Source organism: Gambusia affinis, linkage group LG04, assembly GCF_019740435.1.
Source record: "Gambusia affinis linkage group LG04, SWU_Gaff_1.0, whole genome shotgun sequence".
NCBI lineage: Eukaryota > Metazoa > Chordata > Actinopteri > Cyprinodontiformes > Poeciliidae > Gambusia > Gambusia affinis.
The window spans coordinates 10,202,301-10,220,917 of NC_057871.1; the positions used below are offsets into that span (position 1 = coordinate 10,202,301).

The 18,617-nt window shown below is 39.3% G+C and overlaps 1 protein-coding gene across 5 annotated transcripts in view; it reads right to left on the minus strand.

Annotated features, from left to right (window-relative positions):
* Window positions 1-16,183, minus strand: part of kdm4c (lysine (K)-specific demethylase 4C) — a 31,919-nt gene extending 15,736 nt beyond the window's left edge. For 3 of the 5 annotated variants that reach the window (XM_044114071.1, XM_044114070.1, XM_044114068.1), the window contains exons 1-13: window positions 16,031-16,183; window positions 14,037-14,203; window positions 13,597-13,772; window positions 13,055-13,169; window positions 12,493-12,686; window positions 9,349-9,398; window positions 8,403-8,506; window positions 8,102-8,239; window positions 7,709-7,902; window positions 7,391-7,617; window positions 4,867-6,719; window positions 4,629-4,740; window positions 291-487 (exon numbers count right to left, since the gene is read on the minus strand). In XM_044114071.1, coding sequence (XP_043970006.1) covers window positions 291-487; window positions 4,629-4,740; window positions 4,867-6,719; window positions 7,391-7,617; window positions 7,709-7,902; window positions 8,102-8,239; window positions 8,403-8,506; window positions 9,349-9,398; window positions 12,493-12,686; window positions 13,055-13,169; window positions 13,597-13,772; window positions 14,037-14,180 — 3,504 coding nt within the window. In that variant the 5' untranslated portion in view covers window positions 14,181-14,203; window positions 16,031-16,183. Of the gene's footprint in view, window positions 1-290; window positions 488-3,177; window positions 3,860-4,628; window positions 4,741-4,866; window positions 6,720-7,390; window positions 7,618-7,708; window positions 7,903-8,101; window positions 8,240-8,402; window positions 8,507-9,348; window positions 9,399-12,492; window positions 12,687-13,054; window positions 13,170-13,596; window positions 13,773-14,036; window positions 14,204-15,580; window positions 15,979-16,030 lie in introns of those variants that run through there. The other 2 variants (XM_044114069.1, XM_044114072.1) reach the window with 2 other exon arrangements.
* Between the last annotated feature and the right edge of the window lie 2,434 nt (window positions 16,184-18,617).

Here is an 18,617-nt window from a genome sequence, read left to right on the forward strand (position 1 = left end):
ATGATATCCTGCCAAAGTGTTCACTGACTATTTGTTAGACAGTTAGAGCTATAACTGAGTGGTGTAGGTTAAACCATAATCGTGTTAGTAAAATGGCCCAGTCAAACTCCAACTCAACGAATAACAAGAGAAAAACATCAAGGGACATCAACACTACTGAAGAGTGCTGTTTTCCTAATAATGCAGTGTTCAAGTAACCTTAATATATTTTGCATTGCATATTTTACAATACGTAGCAAAATGGAAATTAGAACTTCCATTTTGATATACATCTATAGATGTGAGTTTACCTGATAATATGGCATGAAGAGTGTGCAAACAGCACAGTGTGGCTCCATGGTGGCTGCATGAGCATTGTACTCCCTCTCCACAGAGAAGCAGCTCTTTCTGTTTTGCCAAAGGTAGATGAGAGGCTTTGCCCATCCTTCCATCTCATTCTCCCCCTCCTCATCCTCTTCCTCTTCTGCCAGGCTTGCTTCAGGAGGCTCTATTTTAAGAGGGTCAAATGTGAGTTACAACAATAGCTGTTAATACACAACACATAATAGAACAGAGAAATTGGAAGATATAGTTCATATGCCGGGGAAATTGTTTAATTTTCTCCGCACACCGTGGAACTATTACGAATGTGAAAGGTGTTTCAGTAAAAGTCATTTTTGCAGCAACACTATTTTGATGTGTGACTTTTTAAGATTTTTAATATGTTTCTGTGCTACACTAAAACCAATCCAGTGATTATTCATCAACCATTTAATACATTATTAAAGGTTTTAATTGGAAACTTGGTGCACAGTGGAAGAGTTGGTAGCACCAGGCTAGGTTTGAATCCTGGCCTACATGTTCTCTCTGTGCCTGTATGGGTTCTCTCCTGGTACTATAACTTCCTCCCAAAGTCCAAAAACATGACTGTTGGGTTAATTAGTCTCTCTGGATTATCCTCAGGTATGAATGCATGTGTGGGCGTGTGTGTTTGTGTGTGTTTATGTCATCCTTCCCTTAGTTTTTTCCACCTACCTGCTTTCTAACTGCTTTATGGGATTTTTAGATTACATATTCAAAGCACTGACCATCATACACATATTTGTTGCATCATACTGACTTTTTGTATTTATTGCTTTCAAATTCAGTCTAGGAAAGACTGAGAATCCAGGAGATCGGAGTCTGGAATCTTGACCTAAAAGATCAAATCGAGCTCGAACTTGAGTTGAAAACTGTCAAGTTAGTTTGTCCAAAAAAATTACATCAGTGTTGCACTGTCACAATTATAGACTTGTTCTATCTCATGTTAAAACTAAACATCAGTTAATGATGTATTTTCTCAGTTGGCTTTAGCTTATTTGACTCTTTCTCAAGGGTCAAAATCGGGAGACATTTAATAATAACAGCTTATCTTTCAGTGATTGTTAGTTAATTAGGTCTATTATTTGGCTTTGGAAATGTAGCATGTGTTAATCTTATAACTGCTGTTTGCAGTTTTCATTCTCTAATGCAGACTTGCTGTGCAGTCGCATCTAATCCCTGTAATTATAAAGAATCCTAGCAACAATTTTTAATTACGTCTTCACCAAGGACTGTTGTGTCAACAAAATGACAACAGAACTTTTTGCTTTCCTACTAATGATAAGAGTTGACTAAAATACATTTTTGGATTACATTTACAGCCAAAAACATTCAGTATGTTGTTCTCATCTCACAATAATCCCCACATTTTTAATAGCTTTCTGTTAGTACTGCTAATTATTGGTTGCATTTATCAAATGAAAATTAATACCTTGCAGCCATGGCTACAATAAGCTCACGTGCTTGTGAAGTGATGGAAAAGCTCTTCAATGCTAAATAAATAGTAGTTCATCTTTCTAACTGCTGTAATAATCATTAACAAGTAAGCATGGGTCCTTAAACTTATTAAGGAGATATTACTAATAAACCAGTGAATAAGCACAGGCAGTTCCTGCGCTTTGTGAATTGTTGCTAAAGAATTGTTTGTAAGTATGCCAAATGTCCCTAAGTCACAGATGATATTTGTTCCAATTTCTTAATCGACTGATCTGTGTATTATTTAGTTATCTTTGGTCTAATCCAGACATCATTTCATTTACAAGCTATTCTCATCAGAAGGGAATTTTTACCTAATTTCACTTAATCCAACATGTTCTATGCAACTGTAAGAGTAACAAGCTGTATGTTTTTCACAAAACCTTTAGTCAGCTGGCACTACCCAGACTGAGCACTCATCCACTACATTGGTGAAAGTGATGACGCATGCAGCGAGTGCACTTAAATTTGTCAATTACTACTATTTTAAGCCTAAAATTATTGCAGATCCAAATCTTTGATAGTGCTAGCCTGCAGGGATGTATTAACATCTGTAGTGGCTGATGTAGGTCATTTTTTAACATATTGGTATGAAGGTGATAAGATATTCACAACTCATGTTCATCTCCGTCGTGTTAGTGTTCGTGTTTCAGGAGGGGTGAGAGAAAAGGGTTGGCCTTATGGTAATTATTTAGTTATGTCGCAGAGACACAGTCCAGAATTGTGGGGGTTTAAGTAAAATAGAGAAGCAATTTAGGTGTTTTGGTCAGGAAAGAGTGTAGGGAAATTTACATATTATGGGTCAGTAGCTATTGGTTTAAACTTTCATATGCGAGCAATCCTAGTAACATGCATAACTCATTTGTGTTTCTAGCACTCATGCTCATTTGAGGACTTGCTGCTTAGTTCAATCTGATCTCTCCACAGGACAAGCTATTTCCTGAATAAGAAAGTCCTCACAAAGCCATGGTCGTTCTACTGTCATTACGATAAACCATTACAACTGGCGCTGAAATATTCAACCCTCACAATCATGATAACAAATGCGATTCTGTGTGTACACATGCATCAGGAGTGTTGCTAAGGGGGACCTTCACGCCTGCCTCATATAAACCATGAAAACAAACAGATCATCTATTCAAAAGGTCATTGCACTGTGGTAGGCCAGACAATTAAATGTTTATGAGTGCATTGACGTCAGAGGCATCATACTGGTCATGGTGGTGGGAGTTCATATGATTTAGAATATAAGGAGGGAATGAACAGACCACAGAGCTGAAGGATTTACTGTGGGAGAAGACACATTGAGTTAATGATACAGAAGTTATTAGTTACAATGCTTCACAAAAGTATTCACACTCCTTGAGCTTTTTCGAATTTTGTCACATTATGACCACAAACTTCAACGCATTTTATTGGGATATTATGCAATAGACCTTCAAAAATAATACACAACTGAAGTGAAAGAAAATTTTTTATATGCGTTTAAAACTTTGTTTATAAATAAAATCTAAAAAGTGTGGTGTGCAAATTGTCTGCAGCACCTCCTGAGCCAATATTTAGCAAAAACCACCGTTCACTGCGATTACAGATGTGAGTCATCTGGGTAGTGTCTCTACCAGTTACGGACATTTTCGTCCATTCTTCTTAGCAAAACAGTTCAAGTTCAGTCAATTCCGATGGAGAGAATCAGTAAACATCAATTTTCGAGTCTTGCCACAGATTCTCAATTGGATTTGGATCATGACTTTGACTGGGTCATGGTAACACAAAAATCTGCTGGTGAGCATCCAATTTGAGCTGTATGTTTAGGTGCGATGTCCTGCTGGAAGGGGGGGACTTCTGCCTCCGTCTCAAGTCTTTTGCACCCTCTAACATGTTTTCTCCCAGGATTATCTGCATCCATCTTCACATCAACTCTGACCAGATTTCCTGTCCCTCCTGAGGAAAAGCATTCCCGCAGCATGATGCTGCCACCACTGGTGCGGAAGGTGTGTTCGGGGTGAGGTGCAGTGTTAGTTTTCCACCACAAACAGCGTTTTGCCTGTAGGCCAAAAAGTTATATTATTAAACTGGGATATTGTTTTATTGTCTAAGCTTGTTTGAAACGTCTCAGTTTTATCCCTGGCCTTTTTACGGAGTCAATTGATCCACATGATGACTTTTGGTTGGCTCATACCTCTAAGGACTTCACAAAACAGGAGAACACTGATGTGGCTTCTATAGGCAAACTGATTTTAGGTTGCAAAGAACAAATTTACTATTCAGATGTTTTTAAACAACTTTTCTTTCTGTTTCATTATTATTATCATCTCTCCTATTGTAGTTAATGTATATTGTACATTGTCCCTGTTTTAAAAAAAACAAACCTAAATTAATGTCTTTCATATGAAATCCCAACACAGTACATCAAAGTTTGTGATTATATTGTGGGGGAAAAAAGCAATTAAGGGGCTTTAACATGTTTCAGACTGTAAATTTGAGAAAACTTTAGTCAGTTTAATGATTCCTGAATAGATTGTGCCTCTATATCCAATTAAGGAGAAGGATGTTTATGGCAGCTATGTTTGGGGTCACTGCAATTTAGCCATGAAAAAAATGAAAATATGGTTTCTGAATTGGAGCCACCCCTTACGAAAGAAACCACTACAGACAACATCTTTTTTTTTCTTTTTTTTTAATGAGCATTGCTGAACATGGATTTCAATAGAAGTATTTACCGCTGTCTGCACCTCTTTACAATGCTTAGCCATAACAGTAACGTTCAAAATAACTCGATGTGTGGATGGGTGTGTGTATGAGAATGTGCCCACCCTCGTCACTGGCAGTCTGTTGTTTCACAGCGGTGGGGACGGCTCTTGCGGTGGGTTTCCTGAGAGGGTGACGCCAGCTCTTAGTGGTCCTCTTGGATGACAGGGCTGTGTACTGGAACATAGAGGGATTAGTGGGAGGTTAAACCATACAAACAATTTGTCTTGGTGCAAGGAATAAGAAATCAACTAAACTGTGTGTGTAAAAAAATGAGAGAAAGAGAAAAGGAAAAGAACTCACAGCACTAACTTCCCCAGGTTCAAGGCCAGGCTCATTACATTTGTAGTTATTTGGGTCATTCTCCTCTTCTTCCTCTGATGAATCACTGCTGCAGCGTCCTTTCAAACTATGCTGCTGCTCTTCATCTTCACGATCAGATGCTTCTACATCTTCCATGTCTGTCTCGTCTTGTTCGGTCCGGTGAAGCGATGCTACCCTCTCGGGGTATAAACACGCATCGGCCTCGCTCTGTCTCGACACAGATTCAGCTCCGTTCTCTTCGACTTTCTGCAACTCGTAATCCTCACAGAGTCCCAGAGGTTCGATAGCACCGACTGAAAGGAGTGAGGTGGGCTCCAGCTGGGCCCAGGTGAGACCGCCACCTTCATCCTCCTGGTTCTCTGATCTGCATAGGTCCTTCGCAGTGTCCTCCAGGTCCGTAACTTCTTTGCACTGAGGTTCGGTCCACATGGTGTAAGGCAGAGAATCATGGGAGAAATCAGACGGGAGATCTGGGTGCAGATTCTGGATGAGAACTGCAGGACTCTGGGAAGTGAAGTTCTTCCAGATACTACAGGAGGAGGTTTTAGGCTCAGTGTGTTGGGAAGAACAGTTAGAGTACATAGTGTGGTAGCTGGGTTTTAATGCTGAGTGCTTAATGCTGAATGCTGAGTGGTTCTCATGCTGGGGGTGTAGTGAAGAATCAGGGGTTAGAGGAACATCACTAGCGTTAGCAGATGATAGCATGACATTTGGACTGCAGGCACCGTCTCTCTGAGTTCTGTAGTTGTCTTTATTTGGATTAAGCGAGTTGAGATGTGCGCTTCTCTGAACTAGCTGGCTCTGAGTTGTATCACTTTGCTCAGGGATGAAACTTTCCAGCGTTGCGTGATCTCCTTCTGTAGCAGATTTTATTAACATTTCATGGACGTCGCCAGATGTTCTCTTGCACAAACCACTGGCAGTTAAATGATCTGTGTTTGTTTCTGTTGTCTCCTCACAATTAACTGAACCCTCTAAATGCCAGCGGTTGTCATGGTGAGTCCCTTCCTCCCTAGCTTCCTGTGAGGACGGCGAGCCAGTTGGCGTCTCCCTCTGAAGCACAGGTGCGACCTGGTGGCTTAATGCTCCGGATTTGTGGAAATGAGTGAAGTCATCGTCGGCAGGGGTGAGGGAGGGCATCTCCTGGGTCAACACAGGTGGCAGCGGGGAAGCGCCCACCTTCCCGGCCGGCTCCGGTGTGAGTTGTGGCATATCCGCTGCATTCCTCTGCAACAGAGGAGGCAAAAGGCTTTCCTCTGTGCTGCCTTTTCCCACACTCGGAGTGTGTTGTGAGGCAGCAAAAGAGCCGCTTGGTGTGCAACCATCGCCCTCTGCTGGCTCATAAAGTGCTTTCATGTCAGAGTGTTGATTAACATGTTTAGGATCAACATCGACGTCCATGTTCTCTGCTTTTACAGTGTCGTTAGTGTAATTCCTGGTACCCGTATCCATGCTCCTGTCAGTGTCAATGCTCAAAGTTAATGCTGAAGTAGAGGAAGCTGATACGTGAGCCTGAGGTTCAGAGAGACACGTGTCCATTAGATTCTCTGCAGACAAGTTCATGCGGGAAGGTGAGTCGAGGTCTTGCTGAGCAGAAGAAAACCTCGAATCGCTGACTTCCAGATGCGGCTGTGGAGCCCCGTGACTCTCCCTGGGTCCTTCTGGGCTCCAGTTTGTGACCCCTGAGAGGTCCTGCGGTTCAGACTCGGCTGCTTTTAGCTTGTCCTCCACCAGTAAAGTCTGGGGGTTTGACTGAGATGTCTCCTTTTTAGAAAACTCCAAATTTTTACTCTCAACACGGTTTACCTTGACAACACACATTTGTTTGCAAGCTGGTGAGAATAAAGCAGAGAAATACAACAAGCAAATATCAATCAGTGATGAAAAAAAATCAGCTAAAAAATGCAAGAAAATAACACTTGATCATACAGAGAATTTTACAATCACTCATCATGAACATAATTGTCATTTGATTTTAACTCTTCTGTTTGTTTCCGAGTGAACTAATCAAACAACATGGTCAAAATTATACATACAGACTCAAATGGATAAATGTAAGGACAAGCAAGTTTCAGAGATTAACCACCTGACCCAAATTGTTCCACCAGTGCCTCAGTCTTCAGTATGACCAGTTTAACATCACCACACGCTATGGCTGTGTTTTGGTGCTACTAGCACTGAACAGACACTTTCAATGGGTGAAATTATTTGTTACAGCAAAAAAAAAAAAAAAAAAATGGCCAGAAAACACAAGAGGGGTTTTTCTGCACATTGCTAATGGAGCTTTATTCAAATATTAGTCAGGATGCGTGTATATATTTGTTTGTAAAATTTGGACCCCTATTTGTATTAGAGAAAATTCACAAGAAAAGTCAAACATGTATCATCATTTCTTATTTTTAAAACTCATTGAAATTGTTTACTGCTCCAAGTCATGCTGATGATGAACCTGTTTTGGGGGAAAAAGGAAAAAAACAAATGAAAATTAATCAAGCCATCTTACCAGAAAGTTGAGGCAAGTTCTGATTCTGGTTGTGTTTGGGCTCAGCCTGTTTTTTCTTCCCTTTTTCCAGCTCCTTGTAGGAGGTCCCTGCTGCGGACCGCCTCGCCTTGGGCCCAGACTGCCCACCCAGAGGTTTTCTCTTGCTGCTGCTCAGTGCCAAGCTGCCATCCAGATCAACCGGCTCCTCTGTGGTCCTGAGGCGTTTGGAGCGCATACGAGAGTGACCGCTGCCGTGACAGGAGAAAGATTGCAAGAGTCAAACCAAAAAGCTTTTATCTTTTAGATAGAAATAAGATCACAGCAAATTTAATATGGTACCCTTTGTTAGCAGACTTGGTCTTACGGCGCCTCTGTAACCAACTCTGCAGCTCCGGTGTTGTACTGGGAGTGGGAACCATGTGGTCGATGAGCGTCGAGTCCTTGCCCAGCATCCAGCTAGCATAACGGTCAGGTTGGAAACGCTTCACAAAGGGTTCCATGGATATCTTCACCATATCCTTACTACATGTGCACTAAAGAAAAGGAGCCAACATTTTATATATGCATATATATCATCTGATTACTTTGAAGCGATGTGAGCTCAACTTCATATTGCCAGTCAGCCGTTTCAGACTTCATTCACATTTCTTATTTAAATTAAATAAATAAATAAATAGTTTGTTCAAAGCTTTAAAATGATTTGTGTTCAGATTGGCCTGAGTGTGATGTTACCTGTGTGGCCACCTTTCCGTAGTCTATCCAGCGCAAAGTGGCAAAGTTGGTGGACTCCGCACAGTTGAAGCCATGATTGAATCCGGCATGGTAACCATACGGGAAGGTGATCATGAACTCTCCGGCTTCCTGAGTAATCTGAGTATTAATCATGAAGTGAGTTGGTGAGAAATGGGACAAAAAAAAATAGAATAGGCAGAACAGTAAACTAGAGAGAGTGAAATTTCAATAGCTTGGATTTTTGCTTCAGTAAAAGCGGTAGGGCAGGGAAAGCTAAATGTGCACAGAATGAGGAGTTTACCTTATCAAAGGGAATGCCATACTTCTTCAGTATAGAGGGAGAGATGAGGGTCATCTTGTGGCGCAGAAAAGCTTCGCAGCCCTTGAAGCTGTTGGGGAAAAAACCTGAAAGAGGAAAACACACATACACACACCATCATAGAGAGTCTGAAAACAAAAAGGAGATCTATAAAAAGATATTATCTTAATATGTCAGCACACAAAGAGTCCCAGTTTCCAAGCATAATAAAACCTAAAAGAATGATTGAATCAATAAACAATAAAGTCAGTGTCTTTCCTTAAAATTATTCCCTAATGCAGTCTGATTCACATTAAAGGAGATATGTGAAATAGAAATGTATCCATCCATCTTCTATAGGGGGAGTCGCTGCCCATCTCTAGCTGTCAATTTGTACACTCTGGCCATGGGATACATTTCTAAAAGTTCATAATGCCCTGCACTCTAACAAGAATCCCAGTGCTTCTGCAAGAGAATAAGTCCCACAGCATCACAGATACTCAACATTGCTTTTCCTCATAATCACTCTTTGTTCCAGTTAACACTTCAGAAGTGTTTAGTAAACTTCACACATTTATGCTTCTAGAGGACAGAAAAAGCTTCTCCTACACCTTACAAACAACTGGTTACAAGAACAAGTCTGTTACAAGTTAACAGACTTGTTCATGTTGGAGGCTACTGGGGACTGGATCTCTAGTCTGCCTCATGTTTATGCCCAAAGAAAATAGGACTTTAATTATCATTTAAAAAGTTCCTTTCTGCATTTTGATTTAAAATGTCTTTCAAATTATTTTATAAGGAACTATAAAAATCACAATGTGGTGTTTGTGATTTTGTCTAAAATTGCATTTAAAAAATGTCTTCACTCCGAATTTATTTTCCAAGGAATAAGTGTGTTTAAATTATATGCTGGGTTTTCAACAACTTTTTATGCATTTTTTTTCCGTACCTGTAGCCAGGCGCTCCAGTCGTTTCCCGTGCTCCGGGGGGATGGCATACCTGTTAGAGAAGACCATACAGAGTCATTTCTGGATGAACTTAATTATTGCCTCAGTGCCAACATTAGGAAATTCAAGACTGCCATCAAGTGGTGAGTAAGGGAAAATATGGGGGAAGAAATATCTACTTTTTTAACTGTTATTGTATAAAATGATTAATAAAAAAAGTGAAATTTCATTGCTTATCCTATTACGATGCTCAAGTTTTCAGAATAACTGACACTTTCTAATAAGTTACAGCTTCACAAGAGCCAAAACCTTTGTAACGCAATGGAAAGGTCAAAATAATCACTGATTGCTGGTGCAATCAATTTATGAAAATATGGAAACTATTCTGTGTTTTCCTATGAAACCCCACTGATGCAACCTGATTTAAAAGTTGAAATTCTGCCAGAAACTCAGATAGTGTGACAGAGGCCCCTCGGGGATTCAACCGACACTCCATCCGCCCTCAGGTCTGTGGCATCTCCATCATCGTGTGACCCGTCAGCTTAACGCAGCAGTTGGAGACACAGAAAGAGGGGAGACACAACCTTCGGTGGAGGTGAAGTGGGGCACTGGGAGGGGAATTGAGAAGGCTGCCATCTTTAAGCTGATCCCCTCCTGAGATGAGATGCTGAGGAAAGCAGCAGAATGAAAGGAGCGCGCCGGTGAGCATGTGCACCAGACGATAAGGGGCTGCAAATACGTGCAAGTACTTGGCACACGGGGCTGCACTAAGTGAGTGTGTGTGCCACAGTCTGGCTGTGACACTGATCCCTGTGGGGGCTGCAGGGCTCCCCACTCTAATGAGCAAAACTACCTCCAGGGCAAGAGAAGGAAATGGAGCAAGGCAAGCTGACAAAAAAATAAAAAGAAAACTCTGTCTAGATCCATCTGCATTCCTCACCTCGTCTCTTACTGCAATCCTAACCTCCAAATAACCCAACCCAGCTCGAATACTTGCATTCATCACAATACCATGCATTAAGCAACAATAATTCAACATGAATTAGAGATTAAAAAAAACTCTCGTTTAATTTTGGAGAGAACAAAGGATGTGTCCTAAAAAAACACTAAGTCAAATAAAAATTAGAGAAATGTTGGGGAATAAGAGTGGTTCATCCATACTATTACCATACTAATTCATGACAGTGTGTAAACTCACATCGACAGTGAATGCAAATGATATAATTATGGAAACAAGTGAGAACAGGAAACCTTGAGCTGAATGAAACACATCAACAAAAATCTTAAATAACATGAAGAATATCTGGTTGAAAGGAACATTGAAGGATGTTAGCAATAGCTACCTAGCCCTACAGTGCCTTGCAAAAGTGTTGAAGTTTGTTCCATCCACAAGCTAGGAAGTATTTTATTAGGATTTCATGTGATAAAGCAACAAAGTAGTGCTTAATTATGAAGAGGATGGAAAAAGATACACAGTTCTTAAAATCTGAACAGAAAAATGTGAAAAATTCAGTCTCCTTAAATAAAAAAATCAAAAGCCACTCAAAACTCTGAGTTATCAAATAAGTAAATGGAGCTAGTCTGTGTGATATTACATTTTATTATAAATATAATTGTTCTGTGACGTCCTCAGAGGTTTTTTGACGTCCTCAGAGGTCTTTTAAGACAACACTTGTGAAGACTTGGTCATCCATTTAAACTGGTAGACTAGGCAAGAACAGAACAGTGTGAAACAGAGAAGCAACTAAGAGGACCATGCTAACTCTGCAAAGATCTACAGCTCAGGTGGGAGAATCTACTGAAAGGGCTTCTTATAGCTATGTAGATCCCAAAACTGGCCTAAATCTAAGAGTGGAGAGGAAAAACCAACTGTTGGGAGCAAAGGCATGCTTTAGCGATGCAGGGACGAGTTAGGTCGTCATGTAACTGGAAGATGGATGAAGCAAAATACAAGAAATTTCTGGAAAATTAAACTGTAGGAACAGACAAGAGAGTGGAGGTTCACCTTCCTGTCTGAACATACAGCCAGAGTATGTCTATGGTGTGTTTCAGATAGAAACTTATTTGTATGTTGGCCTAGTCAAAGTCCAAACCTAAATCCAACTGTAAATCAATGGCAAGTCAGTGTTCAAAGATGTCATCTGCTCAATCTAACTGAGTTTGAGTTATCCTGCATTGTAGAGAGAAAATGTTCAGATTTATCAAATTGGTAGAGGAAAACAAAATAAAACACCTGCAGCTGTAATTGCAGCAACAAGTAATTCCATAAATTGGCTCAGAGGGGCTAAATGCAAATGTATCTCACACCTTTCAGGTTGTTGTATTTGGAACAATTTCTGAAAACAATGGATAGTTTTCCTTCCCCCTTCTCAGTGTGAATCAAAGAACTACTTTGTGCTGGTCTATCACTAGTCCCAAACACATGGTTTTAAGGAGATAAAATGTAAAAGAACTTCCTGGGTAGAAATACTTCTGCAAGGTTCTGCATTGCTTGTATAATCTCAGTAAAAGTGTTTTTATTCTAGCCTTCAAAATGATTTGCTAGAATTAGGTTTTAGCAACTGTGAAAAGACGGAAAAAAAATCTCAGCTATCACCATTTTCAAATGTGCTGAATGGTGGAGGGAGATTTGCAACTACTGCATTAATTAATTTTTAATCAATTAATATAAAGTTTACATAAATTAATTACAACATTTGGTGGTCATAAAAAGGTTGCAACCATAGCAAAATGCCTCATTGCTAACCACAGAATATTAGTAAGTAAAGGTAAGCATAGTCTAGTCATAAAGAGGAACTCTTAAACATTAATCAAATGTGTTTATTAGGTAATTTGGATTTAATTCATATTAAAGAGGTTTACTGTACAGCATAGTGACCTAATATGTAAAGTAATAAATATTGGAACATATTTGATCATCAGTGAAGCAACAATTCAAAGGCATATTTGCTGAGTTTGCGCTGTCCTGCATGACATTTCATCAAGCTACAGATTCTTTTTCTCAGATATCGGAACCAACTACTTGGTGATGGGAACCGGAGATTTGTCGAATCTGTCTGGAAGTTGTACCACTTACACCACTTTGTTGAATATTTACACCTTTGTGAGTTCACCCTCATACTGAAATCACTGCCACACACACTCACCAGGATTTGGGCTCTCCAAAGTGGAGGTAGTTGATGCTATACAGATCCATATCCTCTGTGTGCCAGGAGAAGGTGGTCTTCCACATCCCAAAGTAGAGATACGGCGTGTTGACCCCCTGTATGGACACACCACAGTCCTCCTCGATAACATCCAGGATGGAGTTCAGATGTCCAATGTTCCACTCTTCTACGTCCTAGGAAATTGGAAAGACAATTTAAAATCCTGTTTTTTTATTTTGGTTTTTTGGTTTTTTTTAATCAGCTACATAAAATATTATGTTCCAATGAAATCCCAGATCTTTCTGTAAAAAGTGACTATGACTATATTCAACTAATATTTTCAACAACAAAAAAAAAACTGAAACCAGAGATATAAAGATAAAACCATTCCAGTGACGTACACTCTGCAATGTTTGAGTTAGACATTTCAGACAGGATTCTACAGACAACACAGTAGCAGTAAACACCGACAGACAATTATAACCGACTACGAGGGGAAAAAAGGCCAAAAAAAAAAAAAAAAAAACAGAGAGAGTGCAAGCGAGATAGACAGGTCACCTACCTCATCATAGAGGCTGCCACTGACATCTGCACCATATATGGGTGAGACAAAAGTGAGGTTTTTCCAGTATTTCCTCTCAAGATCTTCATAATTCAGGTAGCGAGGTGTACAGTACCTTTAAAAGGGAAAAAATGAAAACTATATCGGGGTTTCTTGTAAAAACCTTGACATAGATGTTACCCTGAATGTATTTCACAGTTTCCTAGATTTCAAAAAATCTTTAAGAGTAAAAGAAATGCTTCAATCGTTCCTAATTTTAATCAAATGTAGACTAATCTTTGAATGAGTATTATTTTTATTTTAAGAAAATTTGGGATCACTTAATTATGTGAACAAACGCTACTTAGAGCAGGTCACTCTTAAAAATGAAATTCACCTTCACAGAAGGTAAAATTCAAACACAATATTAAATTCAAACAAAGGGCTCCATAATGAAACATCTTCCAAAATATTCCTTCACCAGCACCAGAGTAGAAGTACCTGTTAGTGAAACACTAAGAATTAATAATATTGACTATTAAATGCAATACTATAATACTCACATGTCACTGTTTGCTAACCGCCTGAACTCCTGCACACTAAGAGGTTTCTTCTGGATGTTGTACTGAGTGAAGAGTCCAGACTGGCCCGCGACCATCTGCTGAATGGGAGCGTCGATCATTAAATCATCAATATCGTCGTAGGTTTGACGCGGCTTCCAGCCTTTAGGGGGGATCACCTTTGGCACAAACAAAAAAAAAGCAGAGACTTGTTACTGAAAAGGAAACAAGAACTTTACTGCAAAATCTAAATGATGAGAGCTGATTCGGAAACATTGCACTCGGCTTGCTCTCAAAGAAAAACTTCTGAAAAGGTTTCTCTCTGATTTACTATCTTAATCCTGCTAAAGTAGGTTAATAAAGCTCTGATACATAAATGAAGAGGAAGCGATGCTATATGCCTCTCAAAGACACCATATAAAGAACAAAAAGTCTCTACCAACCTTAGCCAAGCCTGCCCGGTGTGCACCCTGAGACTCCATGTACACCAGGTACTGGTTGAAGTCTTTGAATTCTTCCATCGTGGGCCTGAAGGTCATAATCTTGCAGGTGGGGTTTGCAGGGGCGGATACCTCTGCTCCCGCCATCCTGCCTCCTCAGTGGCTATAATCTGAGAAGGGAAAACAAATGCTTCTATTACTTCTACAAACAAATGCTTCTATTATTTCTTGCTGTTTTTCAATAGATGGTTGTGTACTGATTCTTTTTAGAAGCCATATTAAGTATGACTTTAAGTAGAAAGGCAGCCCATTCTGCTTCTGCAGGAATAATAACACATCTATAAAACTACATTGTTCATTTTACCATTTAAGATGAACATCATGCCAATGATTTGGGTCATTATTATTATTATAACTAATATTGTTATCATCATCATCATTATTCAGTGTGTGAATGTGTGTGTTAATGGAGGTGACTGATTTTATTGTAAAGCGTCTTAGAGAACCCTTTGAGGGTTGAAAAGCACTATAAAACTCTGATTTCATTTCATTTCAATATGTTTTATAAATAACTATATTGTTAGAAAAAACAAATTTATATAATACATTTCAATAGTAATAGTACTGTTGGTGATTAATTGTAGCTGTCATTGTACTTTTATGTTAGAACTAACAAAAACTTTTTTTATCTCTAAAATTAGGTTAATTTTAGAGGTCATATGAAAACAACTTTAAAAATCTTAAAGGAATAAGATGGGTTGATATAAATATATCTAAACAATCGAACTTTTTAGATCCCAATACGATGAGCAAAATTATGTAAGCAATGTCATATTAAATGTCTTTTTTATTATTATTTTTCCCCATCTAGTGGAATCTAGGGAAAGCAGATGTCTTATATATAAGACCACTAGATGGCAGTAGAGATTCAGCATATATTGTTTTGATTATTTGAACCTGCAGCTGCCCCTCGCAGCATTTTGTCCCAGCCACCCATCCCAGTTCCACTCCCAACTTTACTGTGCTAGTACACAAAGGATCACATTGCCCCATGTGAATTCAGATTTCCTCACCCTTTTGTACTCCCTCTCGATGCTGTCTCTTTGAAATGTACATTACCGCATAATAAATCATAAATTTTAGAAAGCAGCTACAGACTAAAAATAGATCACTTAAAACACAACAAGCAAAGTAAAAAACGACAGACTACAGTTTTGTCTTACACTTTGGGTTTTAAACAAATTATTAAAATTCTTGATAACCTCCTGAAACAAGTTAATGTAACTAAAACAAATCTAGCTGCACTCGAATCGGTTTAAATCTCTACTGAGCTGCATTTGACTATTAATACTTCAGCGTGTGTAACTCTGCTCATCTTTGTTGTCTTCCAACGTGACTAGCCAGCTAGCCTACGTTCTGTTATGATGCCGAGTAATGGCTGAACAAACAGCGCAGCTTGCCAATTTAGCTGACCAGCTCACGTAAAATTACGCAGTCAACAGGCTTCTCAGACGTGAACTCATAAAACTCCGTTTATTGGTACTTACCTTTAGTGGCAGTAAAGGGGACGGTATAAATAACTAGTAGGCTAAGCTAGCTGTAACGTTAGCTAACTTGATACAGTAATGTGAATGGGGTTTAAATGCCCCTCGCAAGGTGGCTTCGCATAGGCCCTTAGCTACATCCTTTCCGACTTCTTATAGTCGACCTGCTTCATTCTGGAGTTACAGTGCTGGTGTGTTTGTTCGTGACTTGCAGATTTACTCATAAGACAAACAAATAAAGACACGAAAGCTCAAAGCAGAGGCACGATTGCCAACTTCAGTGATTACCAGTGCTAAAGGGTTAGCCGCTGATAGCTTCGAACATTCTGCAACAAGAGCCACTAAATGCAACCTGCTTCCTAAACACTATGATTAAAGAACAGGACTCAGTGCACTATTCTTCCTATAATATCACTGTCGAGAACCCGACTAAGCTCAACAGTTTGTACCTACCTTGATGTAGAGACGGAGTCGTGTTGTTGTTTATCTCCTTCCTTGTTCACCCAGCTGATTCACATGACAGCTGCTGCTTCGTGCCGTGAAGAAGAGGGGCTGTGCTTCACATCGCCTGCGCTTTACGCTGTTGCTGCTACTGTCATGGCCGTGGTTGTGTAGCCCCATCCATGTACTTTGAGATCTGCGAATTAGCTGTAGAAGGGCTCTGCAACGTTTACTATCCAAAGAGCCATTTCCCACCCGGCAGTCCAGCAAAATAACTTTTGTTTAGAGCCCAAGAGTTTAAAGCATACTTTATACTTCTTATACATATCTATCAGATTCTTTTCTACTTTTAGATTTAAACACACACATCTATCTATCTATCTATTTATCTATCTATCTATCTATGACATTTTGCCCATAATTTCTGCTGTGCCAAAATTGGAAGAAAGTTTTACTAAAACTGTGCAAAAATTATGGATTGATTAAACATTTTACCGAGTACTTCATACACATATGTGTAATGAATTGGTGATCTGTCCAGGGTGTACCCCACCACCTGTTGCCCTACTGCTGCTCCCCTTGGAGTCTACAAGGACATGCAGGTAGATGACGGCTGGATCAATGGATGTAACTATTATTGGAATACACAGATTTAAATCCATGGTTTTCAAACTAGTAGTAGATGGGCTACCGTTTGTGGCACACAGTAGAAAAGTTGGTTTTGAATACTGTATTTACAAGGTAACACAAAGCAAATTAGCTGTAAGCAGTCAAACAGTCAAAAAATCTAGTAGTTCAACACCTTTGAACATCTTTGAGCCAAACAGATTGAACAGTTTGGAACAAACTGCTATGAAAAACATTTCAACAACCACCCTGCAGAAAATGATGCAAAGGTCAGTAAACCAAGAACAGGCTGGTGGAAGGTTACAGTAATGCTGTGTTCAGTGTGCCAGTCGTTGAATCAGTTTCCTCTTCTCAGCGTTCAGAGAAGGTGTCCAATTTGATGAAATTTTTTCTGCTAAAGTCCATCTGTTCCAATGTTTGAAATGTTGCATGCTTAGAGATGGTTCTCAGTACACTTTGGTAGTAACAAGTCATCATTGAGCTACTGTTGCCTTTATGTTATCTTATTCACTTAGTCTATCAATACTACTTTGATCTCTGAACTTAAAGACTCATACAGCTGCTGCACAGTGGATACATCATCATTTTTGGACCAGTTTCTGTAAACCCAAGAGATGTTTGTGCATGAAAATTCCAGTAGAACAGGAATTTCTGAAATACTAAAAGGTTTTACTAAATGGTATTCCTCAAAAGATGAAAAAAAGCAAAACAAAAACAAAAAAGCCCTATGATAATATTGGAAGCAAAATGTAATGAAGTCCCTTGTGGTTTAAATTGTTGCACAGTATTGCATGCAACCCTTTTTGGGAATATACATACACCTTGAACCCTGGGGACATTTTTGGTGGATGAATGGTTCTTCCCATATTTCCATAAAAACATGGAGTTGAACCATGTTTTTATGGAGAGGGCCATTTGTGGCAACTTGTGCCTGATGTTGTCTACCAAGCTTGTTTTCTGTGCAGATTGGGTTCTACCAGTACTGGTTTCCAATCCTGTTTGTGGTTTTGATGGGCAGGATCTGAAAGAGTATTTGGAGAGGAGGATGTCTGCTTGGAAACTTATGATCTTGTCTTTGCTTGTTTGCAAAGACAAGATTATAAGACTTGTCTTTATAAAAAGACAAGACTTATGCATATCATATCCTGTTATCTTCAGGACATGATATGCATGCTGTGGAGCCAAGTGTAAATAAGAGTCTATTTCTCCAAGTCTGAGCCCTGGGTTTAAAACTGGAAAAAGGTTGATGGCTTGTCAAGATTAGCATGTGCCTCAAGCGAAGAAATTTAAGAGTCTTAGTGTTAGTTATGATGATGGGTGGTTGGAGCAGGTGTTGGACAGATGGATTGTAGGCTCATCTGCAGTAATGCATGCTGGAACATGCTGGAAGTTGGTAACCCTTTTAGCCTCAAAAACACATTGGGATTGAACTGTACATAAACGGAAGATGGATGGATGGATGGCTAGATGGAATGACAATTTAATTTTCTTCATAATGGATGGAAACACATAAAGTAATACAAAAAAGAAATGATGCCATAGTTTTGTGTCGCTTTAACATATAACTTCAAAATTTAACATTACATTAAAATGTTTTTAAAAATAACAAAATACTTACTGACGTAACATAATCAGTTTATTCATAAAATGTATTTATTTCCGACGTCACTTAATTAATAACGTAAATAATTGTTTAATAATAATAATTATTATTATTAACTCGTGGATTACGTCGTGGCAGTATGGACCTTACCAGAGGGGCCGCTTTTCATTGGCTGATGCTCATTCTACGTGGTCACGTGGGTGGCAGTCTCACAAACACACGCTTCTCGTTAGCTAAGTACAGCATAATAGCAGTTCTGATACAACTTCTACACCTTGAAGCCTGTCTGCTACACAGTCTTACGTTAGCTAAACAGATCAATATGCAACGTGTACTGTACCTGACACACACTAAAGATTTTATTTTAGC